The sequence below is a fragment of the Eumetopias jubatus genome, unplaced genomic scaffold (genome assembly GCF_037043125.1).
Source record: "Eumetopias jubatus isolate StellerSeaLion01/CBP00866 unplaced genomic scaffold, mEumJub1_p1.0 scaffold_4, whole genome shotgun sequence".
In the NCBI taxonomy this organism is placed as follows: domain Eukaryota; kingdom Metazoa; phylum Chordata; class Mammalia; order Carnivora; family Otariidae; genus Eumetopias; species Eumetopias jubatus.
This window is the reverse complement of record NW_028274810.1, coordinates 116,761,647-116,777,823: the sequence shown is the minus strand read 5'-3', so window position 1 is coordinate 116,777,823 and position 16,177 is coordinate 116,761,647. Positions and strand designations below refer to the sequence as shown.

General features: G+C 50.7%; 2 protein-coding genes across 4 annotated transcripts in view; one reads left to right on the top strand and one right to left on the bottom strand.

The window, feature by feature from the left end:
* SLA (Src like adaptor) overlaps nt 1-13,514 on the bottom strand; it is a 33,676-nt gene extending 20,162 nt beyond the window's left edge. The window contains exons 1-2 of one of the 3 annotated variants that reach the window (XM_028105606.2): nt 13,315-13,514; nt 1,257-1,354 (exon numbers count right to left, since the gene is read on the bottom strand). In XM_028105606.2, coding sequence (XP_027961407.1) covers nt 1,257-1,317 — 61 coding nt within the window. In that variant the 5' untranslated portion in view covers nt 1,318-1,354; nt 13,315-13,514. Of the gene's footprint in view, nt 1-1,256; nt 1,520-13,314 lie in introns of those variants that run through there. The other 2 variants (XM_028105605.2, XM_028105604.2) reach the window with 2 other exon arrangements.
* TG (thyroglobulin) overlaps nt 1-16,177 on the top strand; it is a 241,234-nt gene that overhangs the window by 171,427 nt on the left and 53,630 nt on the right. The gene's annotated exons all lie outside the window — the stretch shown is intronic.

Below are 16,177 nucleotides of genomic sequence, written 5' to 3'. Positions count from 1 at the left end.
GAGGGGCCCAGAGCGCCCGGCTGCCCCACCTCATCACATGGTTCCATCCCCTTTGTCCCGGAGAAGGTTCTTTTCATCTTTCCCCGCTTAGGCTTAAGGAGGGGCGTTGGAACAGACAGCCACTAGAGTTGCCCTGCCTGGGGACCAAAGTGGGTGGCAGGGTCTCTGCTTGCTCCCTTGGGAGCATCCGAGGGATCATGAGACCATGTATAACTTGGTGTCTCCATTCTGGAAGCAATGAGAAGGCGCCTCCTTGCTGAAGGGGCCACAGAAGTTGTGGAATGAGCAGTAGAGACAGGCGCCTGGCGGACTCTCAGCAGGCAGGATGGTGGCCATCTGTGCATGGGAACTTTGCAGGGTGCAGGGCTGCGGGGTGTGCGGGGAACGCGGGGCATTAGCAGAGGGAGACTGAGCACCAGCACTGTGACATCATTTAGGAGGTGGAAATGTCCCAAGGGGACTCACCCTGGGGACCCTGATGGATCTCCTGACCATCCCCTTCCCAAGCCCCTCGAGGACCCACAGAGTGTGCTGCCACCACCCCACCCAGAGCAAAAGGGGCTTTACTCTCAGCCTTTGCCCTCTGCTTGCTGATGTCCTCTTAGGGCTCTCTGGCCAGTCTCTGAAGGGCTCCTCAGCTTCGGGAATCCGCCTCTACCCAGCAGCGCCGCGGGAAGCTGACTTCTGTCATCACTGCACAACCCATGGCCTTGTGCCCTCCCCCTAGGATGGCTAGCCCTGTGATCCCACCAAGGGGACCCAGGATTCCTTTCTTTTCAGGAAGATTTCCTCGAGCTAGTGTGTAGCTTCATCAGGTTGCACGGCAAAAGCTTCTGCAGAGCTGTGATAATATTAAACTCACGATAATATTATATCACGGCTGGCTGGCAGGGTGTGGTAAGCAAGAGCCTAGCTTTCAGAATCAGACTGGCCTGGGTTGGAAATCTGACTCTTCCCGTAGCGGTTCACATTTCCTTAGTGAGCCTCAGTTTCCCCACCTGTCAAATAAAGGTGGAACGAGCTGTTCTCAAAGGTCCACCACACAAGCCAGCCGCCCAGCAGCCACTCACGGCATCCCTGCTCAATCTTTTAAAATGCTAACCATGAGCCAGTTGAGAGAGGCAGGTACCATGAGTGCCTCTGCACCCCGTGCCCTGCTTCACCAATTGTCAGCAGCCCCGGTCGCTCGGTCTTGGCCCCAGCTCTCGAACGATGGAGTTCAGCATCACACCCAAGAGCCAAGAAGCCAGACTTACCATCTGGGCTGGGCACAGGCCTCTCAGGAGGGGCTGGGCTGGATCGCATACTGTTTCCCATCGCTCTGTCTCCCTGGGCTGTCGAAGATGCTCGAAGCCTACGGCACAGGGGATACACACAGCAAGTCAGCCACGCACCAAGCCCTCTGGGTGAGGAATGACCTAGTTTAGAGTACATGGTGCATCACTTCTCAGCAGCTCACTTCTTGAGGGGCGGGTGTTTTCATGTGAAGTTGAGATCCGTGAATGTTGGTTACATTTGCTCAGCCCCAGGTCTTTTATCAAGGGAATGACAGAGAAAACCACAGAGAGGGAAGTTGTGAGCAAATGCTGTTGGTGGCAGAAGTTTCCATTACTCTGAGCCCTGGCTGGCGGAAAGCAACCAGCGGTGCCTTGTGTGCAACGTGAGGGGCGTTTCAGGGGGGCTGCAGCCCCTCCCTCCCCCACTCAGGACCCCGTCCCAACCCCCATGCATGGGGAATTGGGAGCAGCTGACACCCAAGGAGGTACCAGCTTGACAACCAGAGGGGGGGTGAGCAAAGGGTACTTTCTGCCCCAACTTTCTCCTGCGTTCGTTTCTCCACATGCTCTAACCCATGGTGAAGAAGGGAAACTCCATACCAACGCTGCGTGCTTGCAGCGTGCCCCATTCGCACATCTGCTGTGACTTCTGATAATTGTCAAGTCCCTGCATCCCTCACCCCATTTCTCAGTGAAGGCAACCGAGTCCCCAGGAGGGTAAGGTCTTGTCTAAGGTCACACAGCATGGATTGGAACTGCTGAGCCTCCAGTTCCATATTGGTTCACATTCTGGCTCTGCGCATCCAAGCGTGGTGACCTTGGGCAAGTTATGGACCTCTGCCTGCCTGTTGCAGGGAATGATAATGAAACAACATTCAGTCGTGGCTGCAAAATTAACAGATAAAGCACAAGAAGCACTGAGAACGTGGCCTGGCCTAAAATCCTAAAATCCATGTTAATGATAGCAATTTATAGTGTATTTTCGGATTGTCTATAATGATAAACATTCAAATTCTGGGCCCTCGTACAAGCGTTTTAGAAGGGAGCTTAGGGCAATCACAGAAAATGTGTCTTCTTGGGATCCTTGAGGCACAGAGAAGAAGGCCCTACCCATAGTCAGAGCCCTTCTTGTCTCGTGGGGGTAAGGAGGAGAATGGAAGGGCAGGGTCCCCCAGCTGGGGCTGCCCAACTGCAAACTTACACTCCACCCCTTTCTTTGTCTGCAGTTTAGGGTGGAGAACTGAGTAGCTTGAAAGGGTCCAGAAGTCTGTCAACCCAACGCCCGCCCTGGTCTCAAATCCTTCCTCTATGCACTGCATATTCACATTCTGGAAAGATCTGTGCTCTCGGCAAGGATTTCCAGAGATTGAGGGAAGTCTGTATCACTTCCTAATTTACTGAGGAGGAGGTGGGCAGGTGAGATATTTAGTGTACTAGAAAACGAGAAAAACCAAAATGAGTTCTGCTTGAAAGTTAATATATTTTAAATATTTACATGAATAGTTCATCAGTCGTAACTCAAATAGTTCACTTATAATTATGTTCTTCCTAAGAGAATTATAAACTTGCAAGAACTCTAAGCCTAAAATGCACCAAGAAAGTGTGGCCGGAATGGATCCCACATTCAAAGTTAAGAACCCCATCTTCTGGTCCTGTGGACTGAAAACAACAGAGAGAGTTCTAGGGTGCGGCCCCTCGGGGTGTAAGTCCCTCCTTTCCCCTTCTTACCACCCCTCCCCTGACCCCATACAGCCAAAGGGACACCTTTGACCTTGGCAGGACCCTTCCTGCAAGCCAGGCAGGTTTGAACAGCATCACCCTGGCTCTAGGAGGCAGAGACAAGTTGTCCTTTCCCCCAGCTCCTCGGCTGGTGTAGGCACTCAAGAGAACGTGCTCCTAAAAAGTGCTCAAAAGACCACGCCAGTGGACTGGCTGGGAGCCTCACTCCCTGCAGCTGGGTCCTGGGCCCTGAGCCAGCACCTGGAGAAAGGCCGGCCCCTGTGGTCCCACCCACCCGACGGGGACCTCGGGCCACCTCTGAGGCCCCACCTTACACATGTCCGGGGACGGAGCAGAGAAAGTCGCCTCTGACTCGGAGGAGATGGCTCTCCCCCACGGAGCTGCGCCCCTGTGTGCTCTGCAGAGATGTCCCACAGAGGCCTCTGCCGCTCTCTCCTGCTCCCCGTGCTTTCCTGGAGCCCACCAGTCACCCCAGACCATCAGCTTCCCTGACTGTCATTACCAAGGCCCGGAGAGAGCTCTCAGGACGGGCTGGGGAGAGGCGTTGGAGGCCTCCCGTCTGGGGACAACTCTGAAGCACGCGTGCTGGCCTCGTCCCTCGTCCTGTCTCACGTGCCCCCACACCACAGCGCACCCCAGCGGTGCCGTGCTCTTCCCTGCGGCCTAACACTTGCACCTAGCATCCGTTAAGCACCAGGGACGGTGCCTTGACCCCGGCCCCATGTTGGGTGTCAGCTCCCAGCCCGCAGGCATGCCCCCGGCCCAGCCCTCCTCTCCAGCTTCTCACTCGGAGCCCCTTCCGGGCAACAGCCTGCAGCCTGCAGCCTGCAGCCTGCAGCCTGCAGCCTGCACGTCCTGCTTTCTCCTTCCTTCAACCACCGCTGCAGTCAAGTCACGGGGAAGAAAAGACTTGGTTATCTCTCAAAGTGAATTCCGACTTCACTCCCTCCCGACAACTTTGTAGTTCTTCTCAAGAACGCGTGTGGGATTGGGGGCACTCGTGGAATCGGGGACAGGAAAAAGAAAGGCTCGAGGCTTGCGTTTCTCAGGCAGGAAAACTGAGGTCCTTCCAAGAAAAGAAACACACCCAGGGCGGCGACATGCGAAAGGTCGGGTAGGTCCCAAAGGTCTGCCACACTCCCTCGGCCCTGTTTCTCGCACTCTGGTCTCTTGGGTCTCGGGTTGGCATGCACTCGCCAGGCCACCACACCCCGTGCTGTTCGGAGAAAGGTCTCAACAGCCCTGCGTGGTCTGCTCGCTGGCTTCCCGTGTTCTCCAGGAAGGAGTTAACTTCTCTGCGAGAGGCTTTCATTTGAACAGAGTAAAAATGCCCCCAGAGACGGAGAGCCAGATTCTCCCTAATGAAATGGCTGAGCAATCTGATTTAATCTGTGACAGTTTTATGCAGGGGCTGGAGGTGGGAGAGAGGGTAGGAGACACATAATTGCTTCTAGGAACAATAAAGAAAGGGCAAAAGAGAAATGAGTTAATTAACATTAGCTCTGAACATTTGGTTTCTTCCTCGCTTGCCTCTGGGATGTCCAGGATGTGTGCCTCTTAGCCTCCCCCTAGTCTGTTTTCTTGGCATAAACCTGGGCCTCAGTTGACTCTTCTGAAAAATGAGAGTGAAAAAGATGGTGTCCAAAGACAAAGCCACTTTGCCCCTTTTAATTCTAGGAATCAAGGCTCCGTGAGTTTCTGAAGACAATTATTAGAAGAACCATCATCAGTTCTCTTATCAAGTCCCATTACAGAATCCAAACCCTGACTTCATATTCTTCAGGGTCAAGGGAAGGCTGTTCCTGTGTGCTCCACCTTCTGGTGGGCAATTGCCTTTAACCCGCCCAGCCTCCCTGGGAGGCCAGCTTCCTCCTCCACCTTCTCGGGGTGGAGGTCAGCTGCTGAGCTCACCTGTCCACACTCGGAGAGCTGCAACGGTGCGGGGCAGGGCCGCAGGATGCACACCTACCTCCCCTGACTTCAGCACCGATGTCCTTTGTCCTTTCCCAGGGGGCCGTGCCACTGCCTGTCTCCAGGGAGGAGGGAAGATCACCCAGGACCTCTGGGCAGTGGGGATGCACGGCACGGAGAGGCCCCACGGACGCAGGGAGTTACCACTTGGGATGTGGGAGGTGCCTGCCAGCAACCTGTCTCTGGCTAGCTTTCTCTGTGACCAGATTAGGGATCCTTTCATTGCGTGTTCTGCATTATCTTATAAATAGAGGGGCCAGGCTTCTGAGAACCTTCCATTCCCAGATGGTATCCTGGGACCGTTCTGTGTACTTTATCCACTTTGGGCTTCTAATATCCGGGCCTCTCTGTCGGAAGGGCAAGTAGCCTGAACCCCTACATAGCGTGCTGAAGGTGGAGAGTCGAGGAAGCCCAGCCGAAGAAAGACAGGTCTGGACTTTGTAATAAAACCAGGAAGAGTTGGAAAACCTTGATGACAAGGTTTAATTAATATAAACATCTATTTAGGGATGCAGCCTTCCCTTTGGCCTTAGAGAGTTCCCCCACAAAGAGTGGCTGTACGTCCACTCACGTGACCGGCTTCTAAGGTGTGGAAGCGTGATGCCCCCAGTGAGGAACCTCCCCATCCACCCTGCCCGGACCCCAGGGGTGGCAGTAGTCCCCGGAGGCCCCCCCACCCACCGTGGCTGAGCAGCTCTTACTCCGTGCCCGGTACGTCCTCCCTTGTCGCTCACAACTCCCTTTCAGAGGTGGGACAAATTCTGTAACTTCTCCAAGATCATGTAACTGGTAAGAGGAGAGCCTGGGCTCCAAAGTAGCCGTGCTCGCCACCTCCATGAGATGCTGCCTTGCTTTCCTGCCCCTCTGGTTCACAGAGAAATGATTTTTTTTAAAGTTCTCGAAGTAAATTTCTGGGACCATAAACTTTTTAGGGGAGACCTTAATACAAAGGACAGGGAGGTCTGGAAGGGCCTCTGGGAGGTCAGATGGCAAAGTTTGGAATCCATGTCTGGGGGTCTGGCTGGAGGGGAGCAGAAGGGACAGAAGAGAGAGAGGCAGGGAGGGTGTACTCAGGCCTCAGCTCTTAGGTGGCTTGCCGGGGTCAAAAGAGCCGGAGTGAATCATGTGGAGTGTTTTCCACCCTTTCACAGCGTGAAAGAACTGATACTGCTACGGGGGGTGGAGGAGAGAAAGAAACAAGAAAAACTAGCTTATACTCTCCCAGTTTTGTAAAAAATTAACATGCATATGCAAATATGTATAGAAAAATATGAAAGGAAATTATTTCCAAGATATTTCCAAGGGCTCTCTCTGGGTAGTGATTTTATAAGGTAAAGGGACCGATTTCTTATTTACACCCTTCTAAAATCTCCAGATGTTCTCCCACATGCAGGAATTGCTTTTACAACCCGAAGCAGAACTTGGACAGAATAAGGAAGCCTTGAAAGGGTTTTGAAGTCAGGCAAGCCTGAGTTCAGATTCCAGTTCCCAACCTCCTGGCTGTGTGTCCTTTGGCAAGTTACTGCACTTCTCTGAGCCTTGATTTTTAAATCCACACATTTGGGATGTGAATACATGCCCTGCGGAGTTGTTTTAAGGATTGAATTACGGGTCATATCTGAAGCAGGGATAGATTTGGTAAAATCAAATAGCTAAAAAACTTCCCCAAGCTGGATCTCTTGGTGCTATTGGGTGGCCCAGCTAATTACTCTGCAAGCTTGAGCAGGTCTCTTTGCCTTCTTGGGAATCTCAGCATTCTCAAATGTGATGGGAAAAGGGTTGGGATGGATGATGGCTCATGCATGGCCCTTTTGCCTCAATTACCGTCGACTGTGACTGGTGCCGGGTACCCGCCCAGTTGACTTGGGACTTGCTCGGTACTGCCTGTGGTTTGATGCTATGCAGCAGGAACAAGAAGAACTGGAACAGGAGCTCAGTGTGGGCTGGTTGCCCTGCCAAGGATCTCGCAGGATTTCCGGGGGGCACCCCACCACATCCTGACCTCACGCAGTAGGCACACCTGCCCTGTGACCCACATTGTTCCCTGCTCTCCTCTCTGGGCAGGTGCAGCCTCAGCCTGCCCGCCCCCCAGCCACCCAACCCCACCTCGTTCTCCTTTCCTGCATGGCTCCTAAGGCTCTGGCCAGGGCCCACAGCCAGCTCCGAAAATGCCTGCATGCTCCCACTCCCTCCTGCTGCCTGACTCAAAATCAGAGGCTTTAAATTGCCATTTGGAGGAGACCTTTTGTATCCTCTCACCCAGGATATTCCAAACCTGTTGGTTGAAAACTGTTTTAAGAGTTTCCCCAGAAGCTTAATATGTAAAATCGATAAAAACAAGCTCCTGGTTGGGGACTCGGGGTTCGGCACTCTTGCCCCTCTACTCTTCCTGATGGGAGAGCCCAATCCCAGGATATCATAAAGCACCAATTTAAAAAATAGCAGTTCAATGCCTTCCTATTACAACGAAAAGGCTCAGAGAGGGCAAGCAACGTGCTCAAGGTCACTCAGGAAGCTTGGGCAAGGGCCATGACTCCCTATCCAGCACTCTGTCCACCGTTCTGCCTGACCCCCGTGTCCATGAGCCTGTGTTCTGGCACCTTCTGCCCCTGTGTGCTGGGAAAGGAATCTCATATACTCTCGGGCTAACGGAGACTCAGCTTTACCCTAAGACTAGGATGGATGCATCCTACAAAACATTTTATGTTCATTTTAGGATGTCAGGGGAAGAAGCCAGATTTGGGGCCAGTTGGTGCTGAAGCAAATTTCAGTCTCACCCCTTTCTACCTCACTAAGCCTCTTTCCATTGTTTGTTTGTTTGTTTTCATTTAAAATGTGGACATAGCCACATCGGCCTTGCTGGGGTTTCACAAGCAAGGATTAGGGAGAGGAGGCATTACAGGACGGGCACACCGTGGGGTCTGTGTGCCCCCCCCCCCGTGCTGACAGTGAATGTGCCACATGCAAGCAAGGGCCTCGGGCCCAGACCTGGTGGCCATCTGTATGATGTGGTGTCCCACATGGTGAGATAGGCCGAAAGTCTATCTTGATTTGGCTTTAATATTTCATTGAGTAAAAAGAAGAAAGCCCCCCCCCCCATTTGTTTCTCTTCTAGATCAGCTTTGTATACACAGAGGCTGGTGTAAATATATATAACCCATGAACTGACATCACAAACATTGGCAGCAAAAAAAAAAACAGTGGTAAAGACAATTATTTTGATATCAGATGACACAGATACACAACTACACAGAATAGGAAAACAATATATATGAATAGGCTTTTTCTTTTCCTTCCAAATCTGAATACTTGGGAAACACAGTTTTCACTAGAAGGAGGAGGTTGAGGCAGATTTGTGTGCAGACGTGAAAATTCGCCTGGACGCGTGGGCCCAGGGACGTAAAGTTAGTGACTTGTTTCCTATATCACATTTCGCAGTAAGACTTAGTTTTGCTTTTTATTCACAGACATGAATCAACCGTGTGGCTCATAACCTTATCGAGCGAGATGGAACTCGATAGCTTGCTAATAACATCCTTTGCATATGCTGAGCCATCTGCTCTAGCGCCCTCGCCCCTCACTGTGGATCACTCATCACAACACAGACATGGGGGTCCTATACCAGGGTGCTCAGATGGTTCTGCTAGGGGCTTGGGCACTGGTCTTTCTACAAAGACCCCAGGATGTTTGCATATGCTGCCAGGGGTGAAACCTCCTCCTCAGGAGCCCTGCATTGCCCTTTAAGTGAATTATAACTGTAACAGTTATCTGTGTGATTTTTCAAGGAATGGCTGTCAGTAAAGACAGTGGTCAGATCTGCTTTTACTCATGGCCGGAACACAGAAGTTATCCCACGAGGGAAACGAAATGGGATAGGTGGTAAACGGAAAAACAACGTGCCCAGGAGAGAGAGAGTAGATTGGTGGCGTCCTGGTAAATTGTAACAGTGATGGGGTAGTGTTGTAGTGTTTGCTCACTTCTGTGGTGTAAATATTCCCACCGTGGCTGATTTCAAGCTTGCAATGTGACATCACCAAATGTGGAGTTAGGAAGAGATGTGTACAATGGGCCCTCACAAGCCAGTATGCATGGTTCCAGGCACCAGTGCAAGAGAAGACTTTCTTCTGACAGTTATCCTTATTTGGAACAGATGCCTGAAGGCATCCCCATGGTTTTCAAAGGAGAAGAGACCCTAATCTCGATGAGCATCCACCATGTGGAAGGCCTAAATTAAGTATTTGAACTACACTGGCTCATCTGATCCCCCAAAGAGCCTGCCATTTTGTAGACGAGGAAACGGAGTCTCAGAGAGGTCGAGTAACTTGCTCAGGGTCACACAGTTCATTCGCTGGTAGGGCCAGCTTTCAAACCCTGATTCTTTTTACTACCGACCCTGATTCCTTCCACTACCCTCATCCCAGCACAATAACGTTTTAAATCTTTTAACAAAGGCTCTGAAAGCTAGCATTCCTGGGGAAGCCAGAGGAGGCACGTGGGCCTGGGAATCTGCATATTCCCTGCCTAGGTCCTCAGTCCCCTTGCTTCTGATCACTGTGAAGCCACTACTGCTCATGGATAGTGGCCGGCTAAAGAGCCAGCTGCCTGGCTCTTCCCTCACAGCCCTGCCCCTCTTGCTCTGAGCCTGGAGGCACTGAGGGTAAGCTGTCAACTTCGGGTCATAAAATCATTTGAATGGGTGACTCCAGCCCTGGGAAGAAGGAGAATTAACCCATTTCTCCCCATAATTTTTCTTAATTTTTACTTCTCATACACTCTATCTTTAGAACCCACAGTGGGCCCGCTAACCTCTCAGAGACTTGGGGCAAGCCACTTTCCTTCTTTGGGTCTCAGTTTGCTCCCCTATAAATAGTAGGTAGACCAGATGGAGGGATCCTGTATTCATCACAGATCCATGCCAGCTCCCAATGAGGCTGAGTATACAGCAACAGGAGAAAAACAGGAGCTTAATATGCGTTGAAGAAGTGTATTAGATGTACTCTCCTTTTGACCCCCACAACGGTTCTACGTAGGACAGATCACTATCATTATGTCTTTTGTATAACTGGGGAAACCAAAGCCAGGGCATTTCTAGAACCTGTTGGAGGTCCCCCAGTTGGTAAGAGGTGGAGGCAGGACTTGAATCCAGTCATCTGGTTCCAGAGAGAGAATCTTAACTTGTACTCCTAGGCATCAGGGAATGCATGGAGGCTTGTATAAAGCTGAACCCGTCCTTTTTAATGGAAGATTATGGCATGCTAGAGGGTCATGTACATCATAGGTATTCCACAGATGGACCCAGAGGTGTATTGATAGAGCCTAGATCAAGAAGTGAGTCTGACACTCCCAGCGCTGGGAGTTTGCATTCAGAGGGTGTAAGAAATAAGCGATTGTCCCTGTGACTTGGAGGCCTTGGCTGGGGGTGGGGGGCCGTTAGCTGGCAAGTCTGCAGATTGGGAAAGGGCATGGCTACTGCCCAGGGTAATGTGAGAATTACACTGAACAAGCTTCACTAGCAAACGGGTCCCCCTGCTCTGTGTCCTGGGCCCTGCCTCCTTCCTTCACAACACACACCATAACGCATTTGTTTCTTTATGTGTGTCTTACCCACCCCCACCCCAGCTGTAAACTTCCTGAGAACACGGTGCCTGTCTAGTATATTGCTCAATGAAAAAAAAAAAAAGTTACCTAGCAGGTGCCTGGCACATAGTTAAGCGTTCACTTCATTTGGTTAAGTTCCTGAAGGTATTGTCTGTAAAGTGCCTGGCACAGCCCAGGGGGTGGCCGGGCTGTGCTCTTCCCACTTTCTTCTGATGCTCTTGCACCTGCCCCGCCTGCCACACCCCAAGGCCTCCAGCCATGGTCCCTGCTGTCTGGACGGTGCCATGGAGGAAAGTATGACTTTGCAAAGCCGTTTGACAACAGAAGTGAGCCACTGAACCTTCGAGGCCCCAGGGTTTCTGTCTGTAGCTCGGTTACCATAATGAAATAAGCCCCCTCCCTTGGTGGTTCTCAGATGGGAGGAAGTGGTTTGGACCCAGGGTACTTATTTCCTTCAGAACGCCTGGGGAGCTGAGAGGGAGGAAGTCAGTCACATGGTATGGCCTCAATGCATATTTATTAAGGAAAGGGAGGGATGGAGGAATAGCTGGATGTACTCCCAGGGCCCTCGCTCAGCGTGCTGACAAGAACCAAAGGGTCTGGCCTGACATGCTGGAAAGCCTTAATGAGAATTTTAAGTTCTAGCCTCTGTCAGAGCTGGGGGAAATAAATTCTTGCTGAATGTCAAATGAAAACTGAAAAAAAACCCAGCACCATCTATGAGTACACGAAGCTGACTAGGGTTTACCACAATGGAGACTTACTAAGTCTTTAAAAAGACACCCTCCCCTTGGAAAGATATTGCCAGCTCCCAAAACTCAAGAGTAGGGGAATTTATTTTTTTCTGTTTTAGGAAAATGATTTCCATTTGCTGCAATCCAAACCTACCCGTGTCTGTTACAGTTACATCACATGGAGAAACAAGCAGAAATAAGCATTCAGAAAAATCAGGGAGCGTCCAGCTCCACAGCTGTACGATTCAGTTTGCTGTGTGTAACGCTGCCCGTTACCCATCTGTTACCTAGGGATGCCCCGGGAACCTGACGTCCTCTCCTTGTCTGGGTTAGGAATGCTATCAACTAGCTGCTGCTGAGGATTCAGCATCTCCTATATATGGTAGTTAATTTAAACTTCTTACAAACATACAAGTTCTTCTTTTTATGAGGAGGAAAATAAGACTCAGAGAGGCAAAGGGGCATGTTCAGAGTCACATAGCTCCTTGGTGGCTGACCCAGAATGTTGACGCAGGTATAGCTGATGACGTTAGTGATTTTCCATGAAGCCGTCTTGCTGCCCTAACTCTAAGATCTGTTTAAGACACAGAAGTCTAAATAGATTTCGGTCTATGTCATAGGTTTTTAATATTTTTCTTATACTTTTCAAGACACATTAAACACTCTTGAATAACATTCTTCTAACTGGAGACAATCATTTGCAAAAGATTTTGCCAGAACTTTGATTAGGGCTTACCTCCCCAGATTTATAGGTTTGTGGCTCAGGGTCTCATAGCAAACCACAGAATGACAATTTGCAGACTATGGGATATATTTCTCTGAAAATAAAGAGCACTGCTTTAGTATACACTTTTGCCCTTCATGCACTTGCTGTAGCTGAGACTCTCCCCTCCCCCACCTCAGCCCTCAGAGCCCTTAGGGCCTCTCACCAGCTGTGGTGACTTTACCCAAATTACTCAACCTCTCTGAGCCTCATTTTCTCCTTTGACAAAAGCACATAATAATCATAATCTTCTGGGATTGTTCTGAGTACTGCAGGAGAATAACTCTTCACACAGTGCCTGTCCCCAGCCACTCAGCATGGCAGACACCATCCCTTTGCACATACATGCATGGCCCCAATTTAGGACACTCTGAGGCCAAAGCCCAGGTCATTTTCCTGGCATTAGCCTCTCTGGATGTGTTGGCACCTAAAAGAATGTGGAGTATGCCACATTCCTTAGGGAATTCTAGCTCTGCAAAATCTCTTCTAATTCTAACCTTCTATGTTTTCAGAATTTATATACCTCACCTATTTGCCTTTCCTTTAATCCTACCCCTGCCACCATACACATACCTCCTCCTCTGCTTGTTGTTGCTTATTACTATGGGCTATCACTGGCATCTTCCCAAAGATCCACACACCCGAACTCCTGGAAGCACTATTGTGATTGGTCAGCCTACCTGGGCTCCTTGCTCCTTTTAGATGTCATGACTCCCTGTGGATAGCATTTATTGAACAACTACTCTGTGTTTGAAACTGGACTGGGTACTTTGCATATGTTAGCTCATTTCATCTGCCCAGTACCTACTGAACTGTGTACCTTTATTCCCACTTTACAGGGGAGAAAATGAAGGCCTGGAGAGGTTTAAATGTCTTGCCCAAGGACATACAGCTAGGAGACTGAGACTGAGAGCAAGCAGGAGTTGCCCTTAGTACAAAGCCTGCTGCGTGCCAGGCTATCGCTCCTTAACTAGAAAAGCTTCTCTGGCAGGAGCGTCCCTGGTCCAAGATCCCCAGCCCATCTTGCCATATGTAATTCTGCATCAAATATTCACTGAACAGCTACCATGTGCTGGGCACTGGGGTAGGTGTCGGCCTCACTCAAGATGTTTCCCGGCCTCATCTCTCACAGAGTGCTTTTCTATCCCCAGAAAGTCAATGCTCTGCCAGTTGTGGGTCTAGGAGTCTGAGGTTTCTCCCCGCCCAGCCCCTGCCATGTCCCCTCTGATACCTTCAAAAGCTGGGCATGGTCTCCCCTGGGAGTAGCTGCCAAGGGCCTGCCAGGAGCGCCGTCACCGTCTCTCCATCAGCTGCTGCTGCTTCGGCACAGTGAGCAGGTGGCCAGGCCTCCGCGGACATAGAGACCCAGGCTATCAAGAAGAACAGCAGTTGCTAAACCGGCCACACACTTCCTCTGCTAGAAAGGAGGAAGGCGCGCGGGACTTGCAGAAGGGCAGGTTCCTGTTTTTAGTAACCACTCTGAGCAGGCTTCTCCCTGTAAGGATAGGGAAGACCGTGGCATTATTAAATTTTTTTTTTTTTTTTTTTTTTTTTTACAAAGCGCTTGGGAATATGTGCAACTTCATTCTAAATGCCTGGGCCATGCTCAGGCTTTCAGTGGCTGGGACCTTTTTCTCTAGTTTAAAGGCAGGGGAGGCTGAGAGACTGCTCTCACACATCCCCAGAGTTCACTGGGTCCAAGGAGGCTGGGGCTCAGGCTGGCAGCTTGTCTTTTCTCAGTTTCCTGGTTATGACTGCTTTTTTATGTCACTGCGAAGGGGCTGTGGGGCAGAGCTTCTGCCTGGGCTCTGCCACAGATAGTGTTTAATTAACAGAGGTAGGAAATAGGGCATCCAACCTGCTACAGAAAGAAGCTGCCCACCAGCCTTCTGGGGCAAGACGGGCAACCCCTCTGCTGTGCTACAGCCAGAAGAAACTAGGAAGGATATAAAATGTAGTCAGCTTCCCCACAAGTTCTAGAGTAAAATTGACTATGGAAACATGGCGACTGGGTACAGTGTGTGATGCTTGGCTGGCTCCTGGACTGAGGGAAAAGACTTAGAAAGAACATTCTTGGGATGGAGGTGGGGGCGGGTATTCACATAGATACCACATTGTAGATAATGTGTCAATGTTAACTTTTGGGGCATGATAATGACACTGCAGTTATGTGGGAAAATGCACTGGTTCTCAAGGAGATACATGCTGGTGTATTTGGAGGTCAAATGTCATGATGTCTGCAACTTTCAAATGGTTCGCTAAAAGAAAAAGAACTATAAAATAGAAATGTAAATAAATATAAATCAAGAAAAAGACAATGAGGGCGCCTAGGTAGCTCAGTCGGTTAAGCATCTGGCTTCGGCTCAGGTCATGATCCTGGGGTCCTGGGATTGAGTCCCACATCGGGCTCCTTGCTCAGTGGGAGCCTGATTCTCCCTCTCCCTGCTGCTCCCCCTGCTTGTACGCTCTCTATCTGTCAAATAAATAAATAAAATCTTAAAAAAATAAAAGACAACGAGAGAGGCAGAAAGCAAATATGGCAAAATGTTAACATTTGCTGAATCCAGGTGAAGGGCATATGTGCCTTGTACTATTTCAACTTCCTGATGGGTTTAACATTAAAAAATAATAATATATAGCTCCCCATTCATAGTGTGTGTGTCCCCATTCATAATATATGTGTCTTTCCATAGTGTGTGGGAAAGCTCAGGCACACGGGGGCTAAGGGCTTGTTGGTGGCGGGGCTGCTGGTGAATTACCTGCCGGGGCTGGCATGACCCTCCGAGAGCCCCGGCTGGCCCTCCACTTCACAGAGACGACAGAACAGAGGGTCCAGTGACTTTCCCCAAATCCCACAGCCGGTCCCAACGCAGAGCCAGGACCAGTGCCCAGGGCTGGTGACGCACTGCCCCAGCCCAGCAGGATCGACACAGTCACCCGGGGACAGTCATTTAGAAACTTCACTCAGTGCACTTGTCAAATGTATCAAAAACATCAGGGCCTCGTCTAAACTTGAAAGGAACTCAGTCCTAGATAGTTGCTTCCTTAGGCAACTTGTGAAAATACCTACTGTCTGCAGAACAGCCCGGGAAGGCACAAAGGAAATGCTAAGAAAGATTCAGATGGGGAAGAACAGAGGGGTAGAAATACGCCAGAGTGGAGTCCCCCCCGCCCCATATTCACAGGGAGGAGTGAAAGAGGTTTAGGAGGGGGGCTGCTTCCCACAAGTGGCCAGTGGCAGGGGGGTGGCCTGGCTGTGGATGTGCCATTAGCTGAGACCAGGCCTGGGACAAGCCAGGGCCAGAGAAGTAGGAAGAACTTGCGGCTTGGCACAGGCTTTAGGGGTCCAGAAAGCTCCAAGTCTGATGGCAGAGGCAGCCAACAGACAGACAGGGGACCACAGAGGGGTCTCCATTAGAGAACAGTCCACGAACAGAAGAAGCTGCTGCAGAAGGAGAAGCTCAGAATTTGGAACCCCTGGTGGCCAGGATTGCAGCATCTACTCTGCCTGTTTTTAGTGGGTAAGTGAATGGGGGGGGGGGATGGCAGGGAGGGGGGAAGGTGCTGTCAACTTCCCCTGGCTCTGGTGTTTCTTTATCTCCTTCTCACTTTGGGAGGTAACTGCCAGAGGGAGATTGAGAAAATGTTCCTAAAACCACCAACTCTGCCTCATGGGAGCTGAGCCTGTGGCTTAAGCAGTGAGGTGTGGAGGTGGGAGGCCTAGGCCACCATCAGCAAGAGCAGGGGTGAAGCCAGGGCAGCCAAGTGCCTATGTGCAAGTGTCTGCAAGTGACCCTGACTTTGGACCTCTGTTTCTAGTTTCCCAGCGGATTCTCAACCTTGGCCCTGTGGATATTCCGGACAGATTGTTCTCTGCTGTGTGTGTTAGTGGTGGAGGGTGGGGGCCGGGGGCAGAGTGAGGGGGAGCTGTGTTGTGCCCTATAGGATATTCAGTAGCATCCAGTCCCTACTTACCTGATGCCTGTAGCACTGACCTCTGCCAAGTCGTGACCACCAAAATGTCCTAGGCAGGCGTCATCAGATGTGCCCTAGGGAGCAAAAGTGCCCCTGGCTGAGAACCACTGAGTTACAGC